A 22,484-nucleotide genomic window follows, 5' to 3' on the forward strand; every position below is an offset into this window, starting at 1 on the left:
TAGAATGCCAAGATATACAAATGATTAAATATGGAAAAAAAATTCAACTGAAACTAAGGAGCAACATTAAAGCTTAAAACTAACAGAAATTATCCGTATAGGCGGAAGTTGCTCCCTCCTCAATACTTCATTCTTCACGCTAAGGTTTTTAGAACTTTAGAAAAGCTTCTTATTCTAATTGAACGGCCCTTGTGTCTCAGGAGTTGTTCTTAAAGATTTGGGACGCAAATTCAATCTTCATATTAAAGAGTGAGGAATTTTGAGGAAAAAAGGGCGTGGGAGGGGGTTGCCATCAGTTTGGATGGCATTAGTTGCCATCCAAACTTGTTGGTCACCTAAAATGGGCCCTAGCCCTTTTAGTTTCCGTTCGAACGAGCCCTCTGCTGATATTGCATGATCCTTTATTCGATCCCCCCTGAATTAAACCACAAAAAATAAACGTGTATCCATAATCAGATCTGGCCAAAAAAATACAAAAAAAGAAAAAAAAGTCCACATTTTTGCAGATGGGAGCTTGAAAGCTCTTCAGTAGGTTATCTGATACGTTGAATCTGATGGAAAAACTTTCATTAAGATTCCTTGACTATTTAGGGTGTTTCCCCCTCTTTCAAAAATAAGGGAGACTTCTCAGGCTTGTAGCTTTGGTGGGCAAACTTAATAAATCTTATTTATTTGGAATCAGCATAAAAAGCCAATGCATTTATTGATATCAAAATTCTGTTTTTTAGAGTTTTGATTACTATTGGGTCGAGTCATTTATTCCTTAAAATTCGCTACCACGAAATGTTTGATTAGTATGTTTCGTTGTTTTGTAAACCAGGCTTGTACTTCAAATGTCAAGAAATTAACTAAAACTTATTTGATTTCTATAGCCTTTATTTCCCAAACACTTGTTGCATACTGTATGTATTTCTTATATCAGAAGTAGCCTACTGATAGTGACCGTTTTGTACCAGGCTTCCACTTGTCCTAATTTCAGAAAACTTGACCTCAATGATCACTCTGATTGGCCAGTTATAGAGATTATTCTTGAAAGGGGGGCATAGCATCAAAGGTAAAGAACGATGTTGGCACAAAGTAAGTAAAGAACGATGTTGGCACAATGTATTTTTTTTTCTTGGTCTTAGGCCAGGGCACTTCGGATCAAAGGAATTGTCGTAGAAACTTCAAAAAGGGCTCATTCGATTGGAAATTGGAGTGGCTAGTGCCCTATTTAAAAGTCGAAAGTGATTGTAGGGCAACTAGCCCCCCCCCTCATGCCCATCATTCTCCCAAACATATCCAATCAAAATTTTGAGATAGCCGTTTTGTTCGCCGTAGTTGATTTCCAGATAGAAAATATGTTTTTGAGGAGGTCACTCCCCCGCAACCCTTAGGGCAAGGGTTTTAAGTTTTGACCTGGAGGTATATAAGAACGATGTCGGCACAATATATTATTTATTGTTTTCTTCCTTTAGACCAAAGCACTTCGTATCGAAGAAGATGTCGTAGAAACTTCAAAAAGTGCTCATTCAATTGGAAATTGGAGTGGCTTGTGCCCTTTTTAATAGTCGAAAGTGATCGGGAGGCAACTGACACCCCTTCCACGCCCACCATTTCCCGAAACTCATTCAATCAAAATTTTGAGGTATCCATTTTGTTCAGCGCAGTTGATTTCCAGATAGAAAATACCTTTTTGGGGAGGTCACTCCCCCACAACCTTCAGTGCAAGGGTTTTAAGTTATGCTCTGGGGCATATAAAAACGATGTTGGCACAATGTATTATTTATTTTTTTCCTTTAGACCAGGGCACTTCGTATCGATGAAGTTGTCGTAGAAACTTCGAAAAGGGCTCGTTCAATTGGAAATCGGAGTGGCTTGTGCCCTTTTTAACAGTCTAAAGTGAATGGAAGGCAACTAACACCCCTTCCACGCCCACCATTTTCCGAAACACATCCAATCGAAATTTTGAGATAGCCATTTTGTTTAGCGTAGTTGATTTCCAGATAGAAATTAGGTTTTTGAGGAGGACTCCCCCCCCACACCTCCCTCAGGGCAAGGGTTGTAAGTTATGCCCCGGGGGCATATTAGGTTTTTATAGAAAAAGTTGTCGTAGAAACTTCAAAATGGTCTAATTCGAATGGAAAATCAAAGGGCAAGCGCCCTTTTTTATAGTTAAAAGTTATTGGAGACCAATTTACCCTCCTTTCAAGCCGACCATTCCCCCAAACGCATCCCTCCACTGTTTTGAGATAGCCAGTCTGTCCAACGGGATCGAGCGTTCAAGAAGTTAGGTCTTTGAGGATGACGTTTCCCCCACAGCCTCTAGTATAAGAGTTGCAAGGTATACCCTATACGTATGTTAAGCTTATGTAGGAAGTGTTGTCTTAGAAACTTTGAAAAAGGCTTATTCGATTGGAAATTGAAATGGCTAGCGCCCTTTTTAATAGTCGAAAGCAATTGGAAGGCAACTAACACCCCTTCCACGCCCACCATTTCCCCAAATTCATCCAATAAAAATTTTGAGATAGCCTTTTTGTTGCGCGCAGTTTAAAGTTCAGGAAATTATACCTTTGAGCAGGGCACTCCCCCCACAGTCTTCAGGGCAACGCTAATAAGTTATGCCCCGGGGGCATATAAGTTTTTATCGAAATATTTGTTGTATAAACTTGAAAAAGGGCTCATTCGATTGGAAATTCAAAGGTCTAGTGTCCTTTTTAATAGTCAAAAGTGATTAGAGGGCAACTAAGCCCCCTCTCACACCCACCTGTTCCCCAAACACATCCAATCCAAATTTTTAGATAACAATTTTCTTCAGCGTAGTTGATTTCCAGATAGAAGTTATGTTTTTGAGGAGGACACTCCCCTACAGCCCTCAGGGCAAGGGTTGTAAGTTATGCCCTGGGAGCATTTAAAGTTTTTATAGAAAGTGTTGTCGTAGAAACTTCAAAAAGGTTCATTCGATTGGAAATTCAAAGGACTAGTGCCTTTTTAATAGTTGAAAGTGATTGGAGGGCAACTAACCCTCCTCTCACGCCCACTTTTCCCCCAAACACATCCATTCAAAATTTTAAGATAGTCATTTGTTCAACGTAGTTGAAAGTTCTGGAAATTAGGTCTTTGAGGATGACAACCCCCCTCCCCCACAGTCCTCAGGGCAAGGGTTGTAAGTTATGCCCTTGGGGCATATAAGGTTCTTATAGAACGCTCTGTCGTAGAAACTTCAAAAATGGCTCATACGATTGGAAATGGAGATGGCTAGTACCCTTTTTAATAGTCGAAAGTGTTTGAAAGGCAACTAACAGCCCTTCCACGCCCATCATTTCTCTAAAAACATCCAATCAAAATTTTGAGATAGCTGTTTTGTTCCACGTAGTAAAGTTTAGGAAATTATACCTATGATGAGAACACTCCCCCCACAGTCTTCAGGGCAAGAGTTATAAGTTATTCCCTGGAGGCATATAAGTTTTTATTGAAATCTTTGTCGTAGAAAATTGAAAAAAGGCTGATTCGATGGGAAATTCAAAGGGCTAGTGCCCTTTTAAAAGTCTCAAAAGTGATTTGAGGGCAACTAACCCCTCTCTCACGGCCACCTTTTCCCCAAAGATATCCAACCCAAGTTTTAGATAGCCATTTTATTCAACGTAGTTGAAAGTTTGGAGACTAGGTCTTTAAGAATGAAAACCCCTCCACCCCCACAGCCCTCAGGGCAAGGGTCGTAAGTTATGCCCTGGGGCATATAAGGTTTTTATACAAAGCGATGCTGTAGAAACTTCAAAAAAAGCTCATTCGATTGGAAATTAAAAGAACTAGTGCCCTTTTAATAGTCGAAAGGGATTGAAGGGCAACTAACCCCCCTCTCACGCCCACCATTTCCCCATACACATCCAATCAAAATTTTGATTTATCCATTTTGTTCAACGTAGTTGAAAGTTCTGGAAATTATGTATTTAAGGATGACAAACCTCCCATAGCCCCGAGGCCAAAGGTTACAAGTTATGCCCTGGGGGCATATAAGGTTTTTATAGATGGAGTTGTCGTAAAAACTTCAAAAGGGGCTCATTCAATTGGAAATTCAGAGGGCTAGTGCCCTTTTTAATAGTTGAAAGTGATTGGAGGGTAACTAACTCCCCTCTCACGCCCACTAACTCCGCTCTCACGTCCACCATTCAGCCAAACACATCCAATAAAAATTTTCAGATAGCCATTTTGTTCACAGTTGCAGAAAGTTCTGAAAATTAGGTCTTTGAGGATGACAACCCCCCCCCCCAAACCAGGCCTCAGGGCAAGAGTTTTAAGTTATGCCCTGGGGACATATAAGGTTTATATTGAAAGCGTTGTCGTAGAAACTTCAAAAGGACTCATTTGAGTGGAAACTGAAAGGGCCTAGTGCCTTTTTTAATAGTTGAAAGTGATTGGTGAGGGACTAACAGCCCTCTCACGCCCACCATTTTTCTAGACACATCCAATTAAAATTTTGAGATAGCCATTTTGTTTAACGTAGTTGAAAGTTCTGGAAATTAGGTCTTAGAGGATGAAAACCACCCTCAGGCCCTTAGGGTAAGGGTTGTAATTTATGCCCTGGGGGCATATAAATTGTTTATAGAAAGCATTGTCTCAGAAACTAAAAAAGGGCTCATTCGATTGGAAATCGAAAGGCCTAGTGCCCTTTTTAAAAGTCGAAAGTGATTGGAATGCTTGACATTTTTATATAGTAAAGATCGATGTGGGTATAATGTATTATTATTTTTGTTGTTGTTGTTGTTTAGACAAGGGCACTTTGTATCGAAGGAGTTGTCATAGGAACTTCGAAAAGGGCTCATTCCATTGAAAATAGAAAGGGCTGATGCCCTTTTTAATAGTTGAATGTGATTGAAGGGAAACTAATCTCCCTACCGAACCCACCCACCCAATTACCTTTATGTTTAAAAACTAAATGTTGCCATAAGATTAAATCAAAATTCACTATGTTAACGCTAATTCCCGATTAACCATCTCAGCAGTGTCCCAAGAGCGACTGAGGGTATTATTTAACTTTTGGGGCTACTTCTGCTCTTAAAATTTAACTAAATAAAAATAGCTTAAGTGTATCCAAGCTATCAAAGAAAGTAAAGAGATTTTTTTTTGCGAATGGTATCAAGTTTTCCATTTCAGGACAACTAGAGGAGGTATGAAACTAAATTAAACAGTACTATTTGTGTCCAGATTTTTAAAAGGGTGTTTGTTGTTAAAAATTGCTGAAAATTTTTCTCTAGCAGACAAATAGCAGGTCAAACTATAAATTCTTAAAAAAACGAAAAGATTTAAAGTATTTTTATTTCCCCGAAAAGACTGTCAATATTAAACGAACAGAAATTAATTAATTATTTTATTTCGTATATGAAATAAAACAGAAATTGACAGAATTTTTTTCGTAAATGAGGGGGTTTGCCCCCTATTCAATACCTGGCTCCTTACGCTAAAGTTTTAATTTTGTTTGAATCACAAATCCCTGAATCACAAAGGCCGTTTAATTAGAATAAATAGCTCTTTTGAAAGCTCTAAAAAAACTTTAGCGTAAAGAGCGAGGTATTGACTAGAGGGCAAACCCCGTCATATACGTAATGTTTCTGTTCGTTTTAAGTTTTAATGTTGCTCCTTACTTTCAGTTGAAAATCCGGCGCCCCCTTCATAGAAATGTCCCTTTCCCCAAAGATAAACCCTCCATGGAAAGATCCTCCAACGTAACCCCCTCCTCTGACCCCCCCCTACACCCATAAAAATCCCTCCTGAAAACTCCTGTATACTTCCCAATAACCAATACTATATGTAAACAACGGGCAAAGTTCACAACTTGCAGCCCTTCTCCCGGGAACTGTGGGGGACTAAGTCATCCTCAAAGACAATTCATTAAATTATTTGACTATGCTGAACAAAATGGCTATCTCAAAATTTTAATTGGGTGACTTTGGGTAAAAAATGAGCGTGGGAGGGGGCCAAGTAAAACTCCAGTTTTTTTGGTCACTTAAAAAGGGCACTAGAACTTTTAATTTACGTTTGAATGAGCCCTCTCACAATAATCTAGGACTACTGGGTCGATACGATGACCCTTGGGAAAAAAACGAACAAATAAACACGCATCCGTGATCTTTCTTTGGCAAAAAATACAAAATTCCACATTTTTGCAGATAGGAGCTTGAAACATCTACAGTAGGGTTTTCTGTTACGATGAATCTGATGGTTTGATTTTCATTAAGATTCTATCACATTTAGGGGGTGTTTCCCCCTTTTTTTGAAAATAAGGCAAATTTTTTCAGACTCGTAACTTTTGATGGATTAGACTAAATTTGATAAGACTTATATATTTGAAATCAGCATAAATATCCAATTCTTTTGATGTATCTACTGGTATAAAAATTCCGTTTTTTAGAGTTTCGGTTACTATTAAGCTGGGTCGCTCCTTAGTTACAGTTCGTTACCACGAATTGTTTGATGGACAGATATGACAGACGAGACTAACTTTTATATTCTATCTAACTAAACTAAGTTAATCAAACTAAAATATTTTATGTTCCATAACCAGGAGCCTGTGTTCAAGCCAAAAACTTTTTCTGCTACTATGGGGCCTGGTCGGTATATAGATGGGGCGATGGAAAATTTGAAGTTGAAGACATAGATCCATTCCTTTGCACCGACCTTGTCTACTCATTTGCTGGTTTGTCAAGCAGCAACACAATTGTCAGTCTAGATGAATATAATGACCTGTATGAAAACTGGGGGAGGGGAGCTTATAAACGGTTCAACAGTTTGAAGATGATTAACCCTAATCTTAGAACTTGGATAGCAATTGGTGGATGGAATGAGGGATCAGAAAAATATTCTAGGGTGAGTTTTCTATTTCTTTTTATTGGTGCTATAAGGTGATTAATCCTTTATCAGTAGCTCTGGTATTCAACTTCTGTTTATGTGCTCTAAAGATTTTTTCGCATAAAGTAGTATGGATGACCCTTTAATATTTTTATTTCAACAAACACGGTTGTTATCACAAATGTAAAGAACGAAGATGAAGCTTAAAACAAACGAAAGCAATAGTTTTGTAAACTATTCAAAAAATGTCTATAAATCTACCTCAAATAAATTAACTTGTGGTATTCCCCTGTATTTTTAGATTTGCTGGCTTACTTTCTGCCACCTTGACGAGCTAGTCTTCTGATAGCTCGCTTTGTGATTCCCTGGATATTGTCACAAAGAATTTCAAATTTTAACGTGAGGGCGAGGGCTCTAACTAAAAGTTGGGGCATTTTAAGTCCCTGTGGGACTGTAATCGTTCCATTGTTAATTAGTGATGTAAAATTAGCACCTAAAACCAGACGTTCTGTTAAGGTGAGAAAAGTCCATAAATACATTGCTGGCTGAAAATGACGGGTGTATTTAAAATGCTTTCAATAGTCTTTCAGAGGCCATGATATTAACAACTTTTAGCATACAATTATAATTTTCTTATAAAACTCAACAAAGCTTAGTTTTCAGTAAAATACAAATCAAGTGGGCGCCCAATTTCCACCACCTGGTGTGTATCTTAGAACCCCACACGAGCTGTGCAGTTCCGTCCCGCTTGGCACAGCTTTTGCCACAATTGACACACTTCGGCGAAACACTTGGCACGCACAACCTGGTGCACGAGATATCTGAAAGGTGGCGCCCCCTTGGCAACATTTTTAGAATTGTACATATTTATGGAAATATAACGAGTAAGTTTAGTTTGACTAGTTTTGTTGATATTTCTTGCATAATCTACGAAACATTCATTATCGGTCATTTTAAGTTTCGACTTCGCTCTTTACATCCATGAGAAAAACTGGTACTTATTTATTAACCGATAAACACGAGAGAAGTGAAGTTTCGTTAATGCTAATGAAATAAAACAAAATAGGATGAAAATATAATAGTTTAGAAACAAATTTGGGCTATATATTTGCACATTATGGGGGGGGGGGTAACATAGCATATATTAAATACGTAGCCTAACCTAACCTTGGCTCCCTTTTTTTGCCCCTTTAACCCCAAAAAACTAAAGGTTAAATATAGTTCCCGGAGGAAGAAACCCTTTGTTTTAAAGCGATTAGGCATTACCCGGTAAAATGTCTATATGATCTTCTATACAATTATCCGTGTTTATCGGTTACTAAATAAGTACCGTAAAACTTCGCTTTTAACCAATTAATTTCGTTTGTTTAAATTTTTTCCTGTACATAATAAACTTTGTAAAGAATTTTTTTTCTAACCTAAACAATGAGGTAAAAATATTTGGTGTAACTTTTTGTTAAAATAGGGCATTAAATATAGGTTTACTTCATACCTTAAACTCTCTCGTGAGATATATGTACTTTGCCATATCGACAGAGTTCAAGGGGAACATTATCACAACTATTTGTGAGAAAATTCGGATAAGACAATTTTAGTTATTTTCATGAAAATGAAAATAAACAATTGACACCTTTTCTTTGGATGTTTTCTTTTCAATGCGTATTTCTGTCTTTTGAATCACTAAAGGGGTTATGAGAGGAGCTCTGCTAGGGAGAGGATTGTAAACCTCGTACCAACTACTTTCAACCATGGATATTACAACTTTATCCCTATTATACAACCTAGCTATTCCACTTCAGAATTGGCACCAAAAAACGCCATTTTTGGTACTACATAGCACTTAACGACGAAGATATCAAAGCAAATTTATATAAATCAAGTAGATGAGGAGCACTAGCTTATGAATAAGCCACTATACATCTCTCCTCATAAGCTATAGTGGCCTAAAATAAGCCACTATCAATAAAGCCACTTAATTAAGTGGCTTAATAATAAGCCACTTAAAATAAACCACTTAAAATAATAATAAGCCACTTAAAATAAGTGGCTTAAAAAGCCACTATACATCTCTCTACGCTATTGCAGTAGCTTACTAGCCCTGCCAGAAAAAAGAAATGCATCGCTGCTACTCGCGGGAAAACTAACATTTGTCGTTTCTCCTCAGGACATAATTGATGCTTTTTGGCATAAAATATCGTTGCCACCAATTCAAATATGTATTTTTTGTTGCTCAGGGTGAGAGACACAAAGCCTCTAGTTTAAGATGTTCGGAAAGTGATTCTCTTGGTTATTCTTTACCTTTTGATGGGTTTTCTGCTTTTCTAAAACCTTTGACGGTTTGTTTTTGGAGTAAAATTTTAATATAAAGTTAAACATATGTAGGTGTCCTTATTCCTGAGTCACCTTGAATGGAAAGTTTTTCTCACTAATCAGTTTTTTCAAAACGCATTTTGAAACTATCGGTTACCATTGTCTGTGGACAGCTCTTTGTTAGGTCGAAGTCCTACTAAATCTATGACCTGTTTTGTTAAGTAATTTTCCAATTAAAATTGCCTATTATTATTACACGTTACCTATTATTATTATTTACCTAGTATTATTCTAGGTTGCAGTCCTGCTACAACCATGACCTGTTCTGTACAGTCATTTCCCAAGTTAAATTACCACATTGAGGAAATTTATTGACAAACGATTCTTGCAAACTAATAGGGCTGAATCAGCCAAAAATCTTGAAATTTCCATGCTAGTAAAATAAAAATCTGAAGTCCCCTACCTCCGTTTCAGTGCATGTGCTTTTCCAGAAGACTGTTGATTCTTCCAAAAAATATGGTTCTAAGCTTTTAATTCATTACTTTGACAAAGAGAAGACAAAAGAAATAGTTACCAGTTTATACTGTTCATGAAAAACTGTATAAAGAAGCTGATAGAATTCCTTTTCCAATTTTCTAAGTCGAGTTTGCTGAAGAATGTTAATAATTAACAAAACATCTACAAAAAAAAAAAAAAAAAAAAAAAAAAAAATACGAGATAAAAGTTTTTCACTCAGCTGATGGCAAGATGTAATGGCATAATGAATTTGGTGTCTTAGTATTTTTGGCTTGCCTTCATGTTAAAACACTTGCAACAATATGAAGTGCTGGAAAAAACTTTTATGGAGAGGCTTGACTGCTAGAGAAAAAAAATAGAGAGAGAATAAAATCTGGGAAGAGGGGAATCTAAGATTTCCCTGTTTCATAGCTCAATTTTTTCTCATTCTGGTCAAAAAACAAAATTCTAATCATAGGCAGCGCAATCGCGCTGCCTAAGTAAAGAACGATGTTGGCAAAATCTATTATTTATATTTTTTTTTTTAAGACGATGTCGTAGAAACTTAAAAAAGGGCTCATTCAATTGGAAATCTGAGTGGCTTGTGCCCTTTTTAATAGTCAAAAGTGATTGTAAGGCAACTAACACCCTTTCCACGCCCACCATTTCCCGAAAAACACCTAATCAAAATTTTGAGATAGCCGTTCTGTTCAGCGTAGTTGATTCCAGATAGAAATTGTGTTTTTGAGGAGGAAACTCCCCCACAGCCCTCAGGGCAAGGGTTCTAAGTAATACCCTGGGGCATATTAGGTTTTTTATAGAAAGCGTTGTCGTAGAAACTTCAAAAAAGGCTCATTCGATTGCAAATTCAAAGGGCTAGTGCCCTTTTTAAAAGTCGAAAGTGATTGGAGGGCAACTAACCCCACTCTCACGCCAACCTTTTCCCCAAACACATCCAATCAAAATTTTAAGATAACCATTTTGTTCAACGCAGTTGACAGTTCTTGAAAGAGGATGACAACCCCCCCCCACAACCCTCGGGCAAGGGTTGTCAGTTGTTCCCTGGGGGCATATTAGGTTTTATAGAACATTATGTCGTAGAAACTTCAAAAAGGGCTCATTCGACTGGAAATTGAAATGGCTAATGCCCTTTTTAATAGTCGAAAGCGATTGGAAGGCAACTAACACCCCTTCCACGCCCACCATTTCCCCAAGCACATCCATTCAAAATTTTGAGATAGCCATTTTGTTCCACACAGTTTAAAGTTCAGGAAATTACACCTTTGAGCAGGACACTCCCCCCACAGTTTTCAGGGCAAGGGTTATAAGTTATGCCCGGGGGATATAAGTTTTTACTGAAATCTTTGTCGTAGAAACTTGAAAAAGGGCTTATTCGATTGGAAATTCAAAGGATCTAGTGCCTTTTTAAATAGTCGAAAGTGATTTGAGGGCAATTAACGCCCCTCTCACGCCCACCTTTTCCCCAAACACATTCAATCAAAATTTTTAGATAGCCATTTTGTTCAGTGTCATTGATTTCCAAATAGAAATTATGTTTTTGAGGAGGATACTCCCCCAGAGCCCTGAGGGCAGGGGTTGTAAGTTATGCCCTTGGGGCATATAAGGTTTTTATAGAAAGCATTCTCGTAGAAACTTCAAAATGGGCTCTATCGACTGGAAGTTGAAATTGCTAGTGCCCTTTTTCATAACCGAAAGTGATTGGAAGGCAACTAACACCCCTTCCACGCCCACCATTTCCCCAAAAAACATCCAATCAAAATTTTGAGATAGCCATTTTGCTCCACGCAGTTTAAGGTTTAGACACAGTCTTTAGGGCAAGGGTTATAATTTATACCCTGGGGGCATATAAGTTTTAATTAAAATCTTTGTCGTATAAACTTGAAAAAGGGCTCATTCGATTGGAAATTCAAAGGACTAGTTCCCTTTTATTAGTCTCGAAAGTGATTTGAGGGCAACTAACCGACCTCTCACGCCCACCTTTTCCCCAAACACATCCAGTCAAAATTTTTAGATAGCCATTTTATTCAACATAGTTGAAAGTTTTGGAAATTAGTTCTTTAAGGATGACAACACCTCCACCCCCACAGCCCTCAGGGCAAGAGTCGTAATTTATATCCTGGGGACATGTAAGGTTTTTATAGAAAGCGATGCTGTAGAAACTTCAAAAAGGGCTCATTCAATTGGAAATTGAAAGGGCTACTGTCCTTTTAAGAGTCGAAAGTGATTGAAGGGTATCTAACCCCCCTCTCATGCCCATCATTTCCCCAACCACATCCAATCAAATTTTGAGATATCTATTTTGTTCAGCGTAGTCGAAAGTTCTAGAAATTAGGTCTTTTAGGATACTAACCCCATCAGAGCCATCAGTGCAAGGTTTGTAAGTTATGCCCTGGGGGCATATAAGGTTTATATAGAAAGTTTTTGTAGAACTTTCAAAAAGGGCTCATTTGACTGGTAATTGGAATTGGCCTTATTAATAGTTGAAAGTGAGTGAAGAGTAATTAACCCCCCTCTCACGCCCACCATTTCCCCAAACACATTCAATCAAAGCTTAGATAGCCATTTTGTTCAACGTAGTTGAAAGTATTGGAAATTATATATTTAAGGATGCCAAATACCCCAGAGCTCCCAGGGAAGAAATTGAAAGCTATGCCTTGGAAGTATATACGGTTTTTATAGAATACGTATTCGTAAAAACTTAAAAAAGGGCTCATTCCATTTGAGATTGGGAGATCTATTGCTCTTTTGAATAGTCTAAAGTGATTCGAGGGTAACTAACCCTCCTCTCACGCCCACCATTCTCCCAAAAACATCCAATCAAAATTTTCAGATAGCAATTTTGTTCAACGTAGCAGAAAGTTCTAGAAATTAGTTCTTTGTGGATGACAACCCCCCCCCCTCCCTCCGGCCCTCAGGAAAAAGGTGGTAAGTTTTGTCCTGGGGGTATATAGGGTTTTTATATAAATCGTTGTCGTAGAAATTTAAAGATGGCTCATTTGGTTGGAAATTGAAAGGGCTAGTGCCTTTTTTAATAGTTGAAAGTGATTTGAGAGTGACTAAATCCCCCTCTCACGCCCACCATTTTCCCAAACAAATCCAATCAAAATTTTGAGATAGCCATTTGGTGCAAATTAGGTCTTAGAGGATGACAACCAGCATTGTCGTAGAAATTCAAAAAGGGCTCATTGGATTGGAAATCGAAAGGCCTAGTGCTTTTTTTAATAGTCGACAGTGATTGGAAGGCTTCACATTTTTACAGTAAAGATCGATGTTGGTATAATGTATTATTTTTTCGTTAGTGTTGTTGTTTAGACCAGGGCACTTCGTATCGAAGGAGATGTCGTAGGAACTTTGAAAAGGGCTCATTCGATTGAAAATAGAAAAGGCTGATGCCCTTTTTAATAGTCGAAAGGGATTGGAGGGAAACTAATCCCCCTCCCACGCCCACCCTCCCCTTTGCCTTTATGTTTAAAAACCAAATGTTGCCTTAAGATTTAATCAAAATGCACTGTGTTAATGCTAATTCCCAATAAGGCATCTCAGCAGTATCCCAAGAACGACTGAGGGCAAGGGCAGATCCAGGATTTTTGTTTTTGGGGGGGTTACTAATTTTTGAATCAGTTTTCAACTAATTTTACTGATTTTTACCTAGGTTTTACTAATTTTCGACTTATTTTCGACTCGGTCAAAAATTACGGGGGGGGGGGGTTCAAACCGGGTAACCCCCCCCCCCCTATATATGGCCTTGACTGAGGGTATTATGTTCAAACTTTTGGGGCTATTTCTGCTATTAAGATTTAACCAAATCAAAATAGCGTACGTGCATCCAAGCTATCAAAGAAAGTAAACAGATTTTTCTTCGAATGGTATCACGTTTTCTATTTCAGGTCAACTAGAGGAGATATGAAATTAAATTAAACACTACTATTTGTGTCCTGATTTTTAAAAGGGTGTATGCTGTTAAAAATTGCTGAAGAATTTTCTCCAGCATACAAATAGCAGGCCAAACTATAAAGTTCTTAAAAAAACGAAAAGATTTAAATAATTATTTTCTTTTTCCCTGAAAATGCTATTTCAATATAAAACGAACAGAAATTAATTAAAAAACTTTTTCCACAAAATAAGTTTTCAAAGAAAAGTACAAAACTTCATTAAGCAAAAAATTAGCAAAAATAAAATCAAATAATCTACCAAACGTGAAACCACCACAAATCAGCATCGATAAATAAATGAAACCCAAAACGAACAGAAATTACAATAAACAACCGAGTCAAACTCAAAACGAGCAGAAATTAACATAAGTTGGGCTCAAAACCCGTATGCCTTCCCAAGGCCAGATTATAATTTGCACTTTACTGAAAAAAGTACAAATGAATGTGCATTGTCAGTTTAATATACATATACTGATATCTAGTAATCAAAATCTTAATATTATTTGATGTATTAAAGTTATAAAAGTAACAACATTTATATTTTTTTTCAGTAAAGTGCAAATTATGATCTGGTTTTGAGAAGGCATAATGGTTTTGAGCCCAACTTATGTTAATTTCTGCCCGTTTTGAGTTTGACTCGGTTATTTATTGTAATTTCTGTTCGTTTTGGGTTTCATTTATTTATCGATGCTGATTTGTGGTAGTTTCACGCTTGGTAGATTATTTGATTTTATTTTTGCTCATTTTTTGTTTAATGGAGTTCTTTACTTTTCTTTGAAAAACTTTTTTTGTTGAAAAAGTTTTTTTTACTTAATTTGTCAGGAAAGATCTATAGAAGTGGAACACTGGATAATGAATTCCTGTTGAAGGCGATTTGAAAAAAAGTGGAGGATGTAGCAAACCACTCTTTTTACCTCCAATGTGGCTTGAATTTCTGATATTAAGTTTTTTTTTCAAGGTTTCTAGAAAATAAATAGCAAAAAATTAAAGAACAACATGAACAAAAAGAATCCAGAGAGAGAGAGAGAGAGAGAGAGAGAGAGAGAGAGAGAGAGAGAGAGAGAGAGAGAGAGAGAGAGAGAGAGAGAGAGAGAGAGAGAGAGAGAGAGAGAGAGAGAGAGAGAGAGAGAGAGAGAGAGAGAGAGAGAGAGAGAGAGAGAGAGAGAGAGAGAGAGAGAGAGAGAGAGAGAGAGAGAGAGAGAGAGAGAGAGAGAGTGCAGGAAATTAACCATGATGCTTTTGTTCCGTGGTATATAACCAAAACTACACATAAACGGAAGAAGTCATTTTTAATAAAATTGAAAACAAGAAAAATTGTTAATTTGCTACACGAGTAATTTTTCCTGTCGAATAAGTTAGGATTTTTCCCAAAAAAAGCTTTAATTCAACGATAATCTTAATGCTATAATAAGAACAGATACCTTAGTTAATGGAAAAACAAGGGTTAGGAGGGGGTAAAATATGGCCGGAAGTAATTTAATTCACCAGTTAAACAATGTTTCAAAACAGGTTTTTTCCTAAGGTATCAAAGCCCAAAAGGGATTATTGACCATTTTAATCCCCAATATCATGTTTCCTGGTGCCATAAAATGGTTTACCCGATTAATATTTGTTACTAATCCTCTAAAGTTATTATTTTATTTTAACAGATGGCATCAACACCTGAAAACCGTGCTGCTTTCATACAGAGTGTGGTTCCATTTCTTCAAAACTATGGTTTTGACGGACTTGACCTCGATTGGGAGTACCCTGCTATGAGAGGGGGGAATAAATTTGACCGGTATCATTTCACCCTACTCTGCAAAGAATTACGTGAAGAGCTGGACAAATATGGTTTCCTTTTATCTGCAGCAGTTGGTGTGGGTAAGCCGGTTACGGATGCATCATATGAAATTCCAGAGATTTCAAAATATTTAGATTTTATCAACTTGATGACATATGATTTTCATGGAGGCTGGGAGACAATAACTGGTATGAATGCACCTTTATACCCACAAGAGGGTGATGCAACCGAGCAAGAGCTTTACAACAATGTCAACACCAGCGTAAACTATTGGATTTCCTTAGGAGCAGCAAGAGAGAAGCTCAACTTGGGGATGGGAATATATGGAAGATCTTTTACTCTTAACAATATTGAGGTAAGTACGACCGTTTTGTGGCGTGATCATTTCTGTGGCATAACCGCTTTTTTGTTTCTCACATTTTTGCCATGGACGTTTTGGAAGGATGAGAGACCGTTTTATTAGCTTGGTTGAACTTGCCATTTGACAATGTAGTTTGTTAGTAAGCATTGTATGCATTTACAATTCTCACCAAAAATATATAATATTCCAATTGCTGGGGTGTATTGACATTGCTAAATGGCGACGACAGAATGAAATTAACCAAAAATAGCGAACACGAATCAGATAACGATTACTTGAAACTTACCTGTCACTGTCACAGGAATACAAAATAATAGTTTCCTCTGATACTTTTGAATTTTTCTCATGGATACGTTCGTATTTGAGCCCTTCCACTTAAGTGGTGGCTTATATATTATTATCGGCAACGTGTTCGGTGTGAATTTCAACTGTTGCTACAAAAATATTAAACGTCACATTTTTGCCCTCCAGCAAAAAGGATGAAAATGCCAGATAGGTTTTATAATGCTAATAATATTTATTTCTAACTCACATACATCATAAAGATAAATAGCGGGTTAAAAATTTAAGAAAGAAAAAATAAATTAAAAAATTAACAATAAATAAATGCGAAGAAAATAAGATTTTTTTTTATTTGACGATGTTTTTTGACGATGTATCGGTACATTTCAATGTATAAAACGATATTTTATGGAATACAACAAAACGTATCTATCAATCGTAATCAATTTTATTGTTATAATGGTCAAAAATCTTCTGTTTTTCACCTCTCGGTAGAAGCTTACCAATTTTACCAGAATTCTCTCCAGAAGAACCTGTGATTTTAAGATTATTAGAATAATTAAAGCTATGAAAAGAGAACTTTAATTTTAACTTAAATTTAAAAAAATTAAAGTTTATTTTTAGCGAAATTGAAAATGGAATATTGATCAAAAAATACTATTTGTCTGAATTTAAATAACTTTTTATTCAGTTGAACTTTAATTGCCAAAACAAATCACAAAAAATAAAATAAAGAAGGTTAAAATTAAAATATCAAAAAATTGGAATAAAATGAGCTAATTGGAGTAATGTAGCAAATTAAGCTACCTTTGAGACCTGCTAAAGATGCTGTCTTTGAGGATGACCCCCCCTCTTACAGCGCTCATGGCAAGGGTCGTAAGTTGTGCCCTGGGGGCAAATAATTTATATAGAAAGGCTGGTCGTATAAACTTCGGAGGGGGCTCACTGGACAGGTAATCCGAAGTTCTAATGCGCTTTTTAAGAGTCAAAGCGATCAGAGGGCGGATACCCCCCCCTCCTCACACACACACCTGGTATTTTCCTGAAATGTATCTGATAGAATTTTTGAGATTGCCATTTGTTGTTGTAGAAACTTCAAAAAAGGCTCATTCGATTGGAAACTTAAAGGGCCTTTTCTAATAGTAAAAAGTGATTGGACGGCAATACCCCCCCCCATTCCGATCAATTCCCAAAACACATCTAATAAAAATTTGAGATAGCCATTTCGTTCAGCGTAGTTGAAAGGTCTGGAAATTATGTATATGGGGATGACAATACACCCCCCCCCCCACAGCCCTCAGCACAATGGGTTTTAAGTTATATCCCGAGGCCATATAAGGTTTTTATGGAGAGGGTGGTCGTATGAACTAAGGAGGGGGCTCATTGGATTGGAAATCAGATGTTCTAGTTCCTTTTTTAAGAGTCAAAGTGATCAGGGGAAGCCCACTCCCCTCCCCCTACGTCGCATTTTCCCCAAATGAATCCGATAAAAATTTTGAGATAGCTATTTGTTCAAAAAGAGCCCAAAGATCATATAATTAGGCCTTCGGGGTGGGCAGAATCCCCCAGAGTCTGGGGTATGGTTTGTACGTTATTCCCCAGAGGTATATAAGGTTTCTATGGAAGGGGTGGTCCTGTTATTTTTAGAAGAGGCTCATGTAATTGGAAATGTATAGTTCTAGGTCTCTTTTAAGAGTTAAGCATGATGGAGAGCAGCTAGGCACCCTCCCTGGCATCCTCTTTTCCCAAAACGCATTTAATTGAAATTGTGAGATACCCATTTTGTTACCAATAGTCCAAAGTCATATAAGAATATCTTTGGGGGGGGGGGCACAGTTCCCCAGAGCCCATGGGCAGGGGTTGTATGATATGCCTGGGGCATATAAGGTTTTTATGGAAGGGGTAGTCGCATAAAATTTGGATCGGATCGAGCTCATTTGATTGGAATTCGGAAGTTTTAGTGGCTTTTCAAGAGTAAAAAGTGAATGGAGGGCAATCAGCCCCCCAACCCTATCACTCCCCAAAACATATTATTATTATTATTATTTATTGGAAAACCCGTCATACAAAAAAGGAAAAGACGGAGCAATAAGCAAAACAACAAAAAAAAAGCAATACACATAAACTTAGGAGTTATACATGTGGTTTGTATTGACGAACGCTGCAGCTAAGATCTAAATCAGCACTTAGAACAAATTACACAAAACGAGAAAGAAAAACACAATTATACACTGCTCTGTAGGTACGCGACATGTTTCTTTTCTTTTTTTTAGGCTCCTAAATACTAAACAAACATAAATAATATGAACATCATTGCATAAAGCCGTAATTGGTAAGAGAGCTATTTTGTTCAGTATTGTTGAAAGGTCCAGTAATTTTGTCTATGGTAATGTCAAACTCCCCACAGTCCTCAGGACAAGGGCTGTAATTTAGGCAATTCCTTCCTTATTTACATATAGTATATGTTACTGATAACTGTATGCATATTTGATCTTTACTTTCCCAGAAGACGAAGGGTATTCGGTTGAGACTTTCAGAGAATGTTGAGGGAAGTGTTGAACTAAATCAAAACACTTTACGAGTATACGGATTGTCAAAAGTGTCCAACACAGGAATAACTAAACATATTAATTTGGAAAATTCAGGACATAAAAAGGGAGATGATCAAAGAGGTAATATTTCCATGCTACCAGTACAACTACAACTGCCATCACTACTGCTACCACACTACTCCCTTTACAGCATTAAGGGGAAATTTGAACTAAATCAAAAGACGCTATGTGCATGTATATTGTCAAAATAGCGTATCTCAAGAATTGATTTAGGTATTAAGTTGAAACTTTCAGAGAATACTTAAAGGGGAAGATCATTTCACCAAAATGTAATATGCGCACACTACTGCTAATACCAGTGTCGGATCCAGGGGGGTAAGGGGGCGCGCGGCCCCTAGCGTAGTCCAAAGTAGTGTAATTTACTTAATTAACTCAAGTTTGCGTTAATTTAACTTGCTCCTAACGCAAGTTTATCGGATCAACCTATCTTGCGCCCCCCCCCCCCTAAAAAAATCCTGGATCTGCCGCTGGCTATTACTACTGCTACTGTTACATTTACTACTATTACTTCTATTGTAACCACTTAGTAGGGCTAAGAGCATTGAGATGGAAATTTGAAGAAGTGTATAAACAAATAGGATATCAAAAGGACATATCAGCAATGTCATAGCAACGGAAGTTGAAATTTCCAATACTTGATGAGAGTGGGGCTTATAACCCCCATGGCTTCTCAACACCAGAACACAATTAGTGCTTTACTGAATCAACAAAAACAAATGACCGTGGATTATTAGTTTAATTGATATATACTGATATTTCTTCCTTGAGGTTTTGATAATTTTTTATTTATGAAAGTAAGAAAGGGGAAAACAGTAAGAAAGAGGAAGCACAAATTATGTTCATGTCTTGAGAAGGCATGGAGGTAATCAGCCCTACTCATTTTAATTTTTGCTCGTTTTGAGTTTGATTGTTTATACCAATTTCTGTTAGTTTTGAGTTTCATTTATTTATTGATAGTGACTTGTGGTAGTTTTACGCTTGGAAGATTTTTTTACTTTATTTTTGCTTATTTTTGGCTTAATGGAGCTCTTTACTTTCCTTTGAAAAACTTGTTTTGTGGAAAACGTTTTTAGATTAATATATAAACAAGGTAAAACTTGCAAAACTTACAACGTTTGCACCAGGGTTTGGGGGGATTATGTCATCCCTATAGGCATAATTATTTGACCTTTAGACTATTTTGAACATGAAATCTGTTTCAAAATTTTGACAAAATGTATTTGGAGGGAAAGCAGCTAAAAATAGCATGGGAGGGGGGCTGGTGACCTCCAACCACTTTTGAACAGCTCCCTCATTATGTCCTCAAAGTTTTAACTTAATACATTCAGCCGTTCTTTGCAAAAAGATATTGCAGATTCACCTTTTTGATAAATCGGATGAACATACTGCCTTTTGATTTAGTTTAATCCCATCAACATTCTTACTTGTACTTGTGGCGGGAATCGGGCGTTTCCACCATGCCCGGTATCAAGGATCTTCGAGACCTGTTTGAACCACGTAGTGTGATCTTCTGCCAGCTGCTTTGCAAATGGGAACCTTTGAGTTGTCCATCTATGGCCAAACTTTCTGAACCGCCCAATAGGTTCAAGGTCTGATTTAACCAAGTTCCACCAGCTTTTCTGTTGTCCTCCTTAGCGTCTCTTCCAAGACCTAAGGGGCTCAGCTAGAAGGATTCGGCGAGGCAAGTACTCTGTTGGCCTCCATAAGACGTGGCTCAACCGTTTCAGTCGAAGCTCCTTGATCGTGATGCGAACGCATTTCTTGATACCACAGATTTGTCGTATATCCACGTTTGATTTGTGATTATTCATATTTAACCTGAGGATGCTACGCAGACAGGTATGCTCAAACACCTTCAGCGCATTTTCATGTAGTCGCTTTACTGACCAAGTTTCGCATCCATAAAGAAGGATTGTTCGAACCAAAGCCAGATAGACTTGAAATTTAGTTCTTACACTAATTTCACGCCGGTTCCACAACGGTTTTATAAGGGAAGCAAAGATCGTCTGTGCTTTCTGCAATCACCGTTGAATATCGGTGTCAGAAGATCCATTAGTACAAAGCCGGGAGCCAAGGTATATGAAGCTGATAACCTGATCCAACTGTACTTGATTTACAGTTAACGAACTAGGATCAGTGTGATTTATTGCCAAAATTTTATCTTACCTGTACTGACTTTCAAGCTAATGCGATCTGCCCAAGTAACTAACTCATCGAGCATGGTTTGAGCTTTCTCTGGGTCCGAGAGGACTGAGACATCATCAGCGTATTCAAGATCGTCAAATAAAAGGTTCTGTCCAATCAGAACTCAAGGATGAGAAGATAAGGCATTTTCAAGCACCTAATCAACCCAAAGTTTCACTTTAATACCCTTAGTCTTTTTGGATACACCCAGAATCAAATATTTCCGCTTTACCTAATAACAAATACTGCTTGTAAACAATGGACAAATTGCAAAATTAATAACCCTTGCCCTGAGGGTAGGGGGCATGGCATCTCCGAAGGCATAGCTATTAGACCTTTTGACCATTTCAAACAAAAAGGCTATTTTGAAATTCCGACCTATGTTGAGGAAAAGAGGCACTTAAAAAGGGTAAGGAGAGGGAGGGGGACTGGTTGTCCTCCAATCACTCTTCAGCATCCCCTCAGCATATCCCTGAAATTTTCAACTTTAAACCCTCAGCTGTTCCTCAGACACTGCTGATATTCCGTTTTGACAACCAACATGGACGTAGCATAATTTGATTGTGCTTGGCACCCCTTTCAATATTTCCGAAAGTTTCACCTTAATACACTAAGCCTTTTTGGAGACCCAGGTTCAAACATACCCCCTTTTCTCAATAAAAGACCTCAACCAGTCGATCAATCAATCAATTTATTATTTCAAAAAGACATAATCAGTTAAATAGCTTCGAATCAAAAGAATAGCTTGTGTGAGCCGAAAATATTGTTAACCTAGTATGTTTACAATAGTTAACTTGCATAACTTACAGCCCTTGCTTCAGGGGCTGTGGGGGTTGATGTCAACCTTAGAGGCAGAGTTATTTTACCTTAATCAATGGTAGTAAATAAAAGATATTAGAAAGGGAGCGACTTCCGCACGATTTTTTTTTATTCCGTAATGATAAAAAACACTTCGTAATTGCACACATTATACAAAAATTAATTATAATTTACCTGTTAAAAATGAGTAAAACATATCTTTTAGGTGTCAAAATGAGAAAGATCGGGGTTGAGGGTATTTTCACCCAAGAGAATGCAATTTCAAATAGAAAGATGAAAATATAAGTACTTTTGCCTAAAATGCAATTTCTAAGATTTTGTAAAGGGTATGGTCATAATTATATGACCATACCCTGTATGGTCATATAATTATATGACCATAATTATATGTATAATTATTGAATAGTTAAAAATTAAAAGCTTTGGAGGAAAATTTAAAATAGGGAGTAAAGAGGCTATCATTAATTTAAAAGAATATAAACACCCTTTTTTGAGAGTGGAGGCATTTGCAGTGGAGGTGTTTGCACATAATGCCAGTCTCAGCATTTAAATAACAAAAGCTGAAGAAAAAGATAAAAGAAATGACATTTAAATAGAAGGTAGAAGGGGTGTGCACCTCTTTTGCGATTGCTGGTAGCAGGAGGTCCCATTATATTTCTCGAGTGTGGGTATGCTCTTAATAATTACTTTTGTTGTTAATCTTTTTTTTAGCCACGGTTCAATTTCAAAGAAAAAAGTTTTCTCGAGAAATAATATGTTTTTTTCTTCAGAAGTTTCTAAGCAACTAGAAATATTTCGATTTTATATTACCTTATTTGGGGAAATCAATTGCATAGAATAAAAAGAGGAACATCATTGCC

The 22,484-nt window shown here is 37.2% G+C and overlaps 1 protein-coding gene across 1 annotated transcript in view; it reads left to right on the forward strand.

Annotated features, from left to right (window-relative positions):
• Positions 1-22,484, forward strand: part of LOC148947335 (putative chitinase 10) — a 68,387-nt gene that overhangs the window by 1,068 nt on the left and 44,835 nt on the right. The window contains 2 exon segments of the mRNA XM_089097027.1: positions 6,542-6,843; positions 15,233-15,721. Of these exon segments, the coding sequence (XP_088953153.1) occupies positions 6,542-6,843; positions 15,233-15,721 (791 nt within the window).

This window comes from Artemia sp. Qi Xiang Cuo, chromosome 11 (assembly GCF_049724085.1).
Source record: "Artemia sp. Qi Xiang Cuo chromosome 11, ASM4972408v1, whole genome shotgun sequence".
Lineage (NCBI taxonomy): Eukaryota > Metazoa > Arthropoda > Branchiopoda > Anostraca > Artemiidae > Artemia > Artemia sp. Qi Xiang Cuo.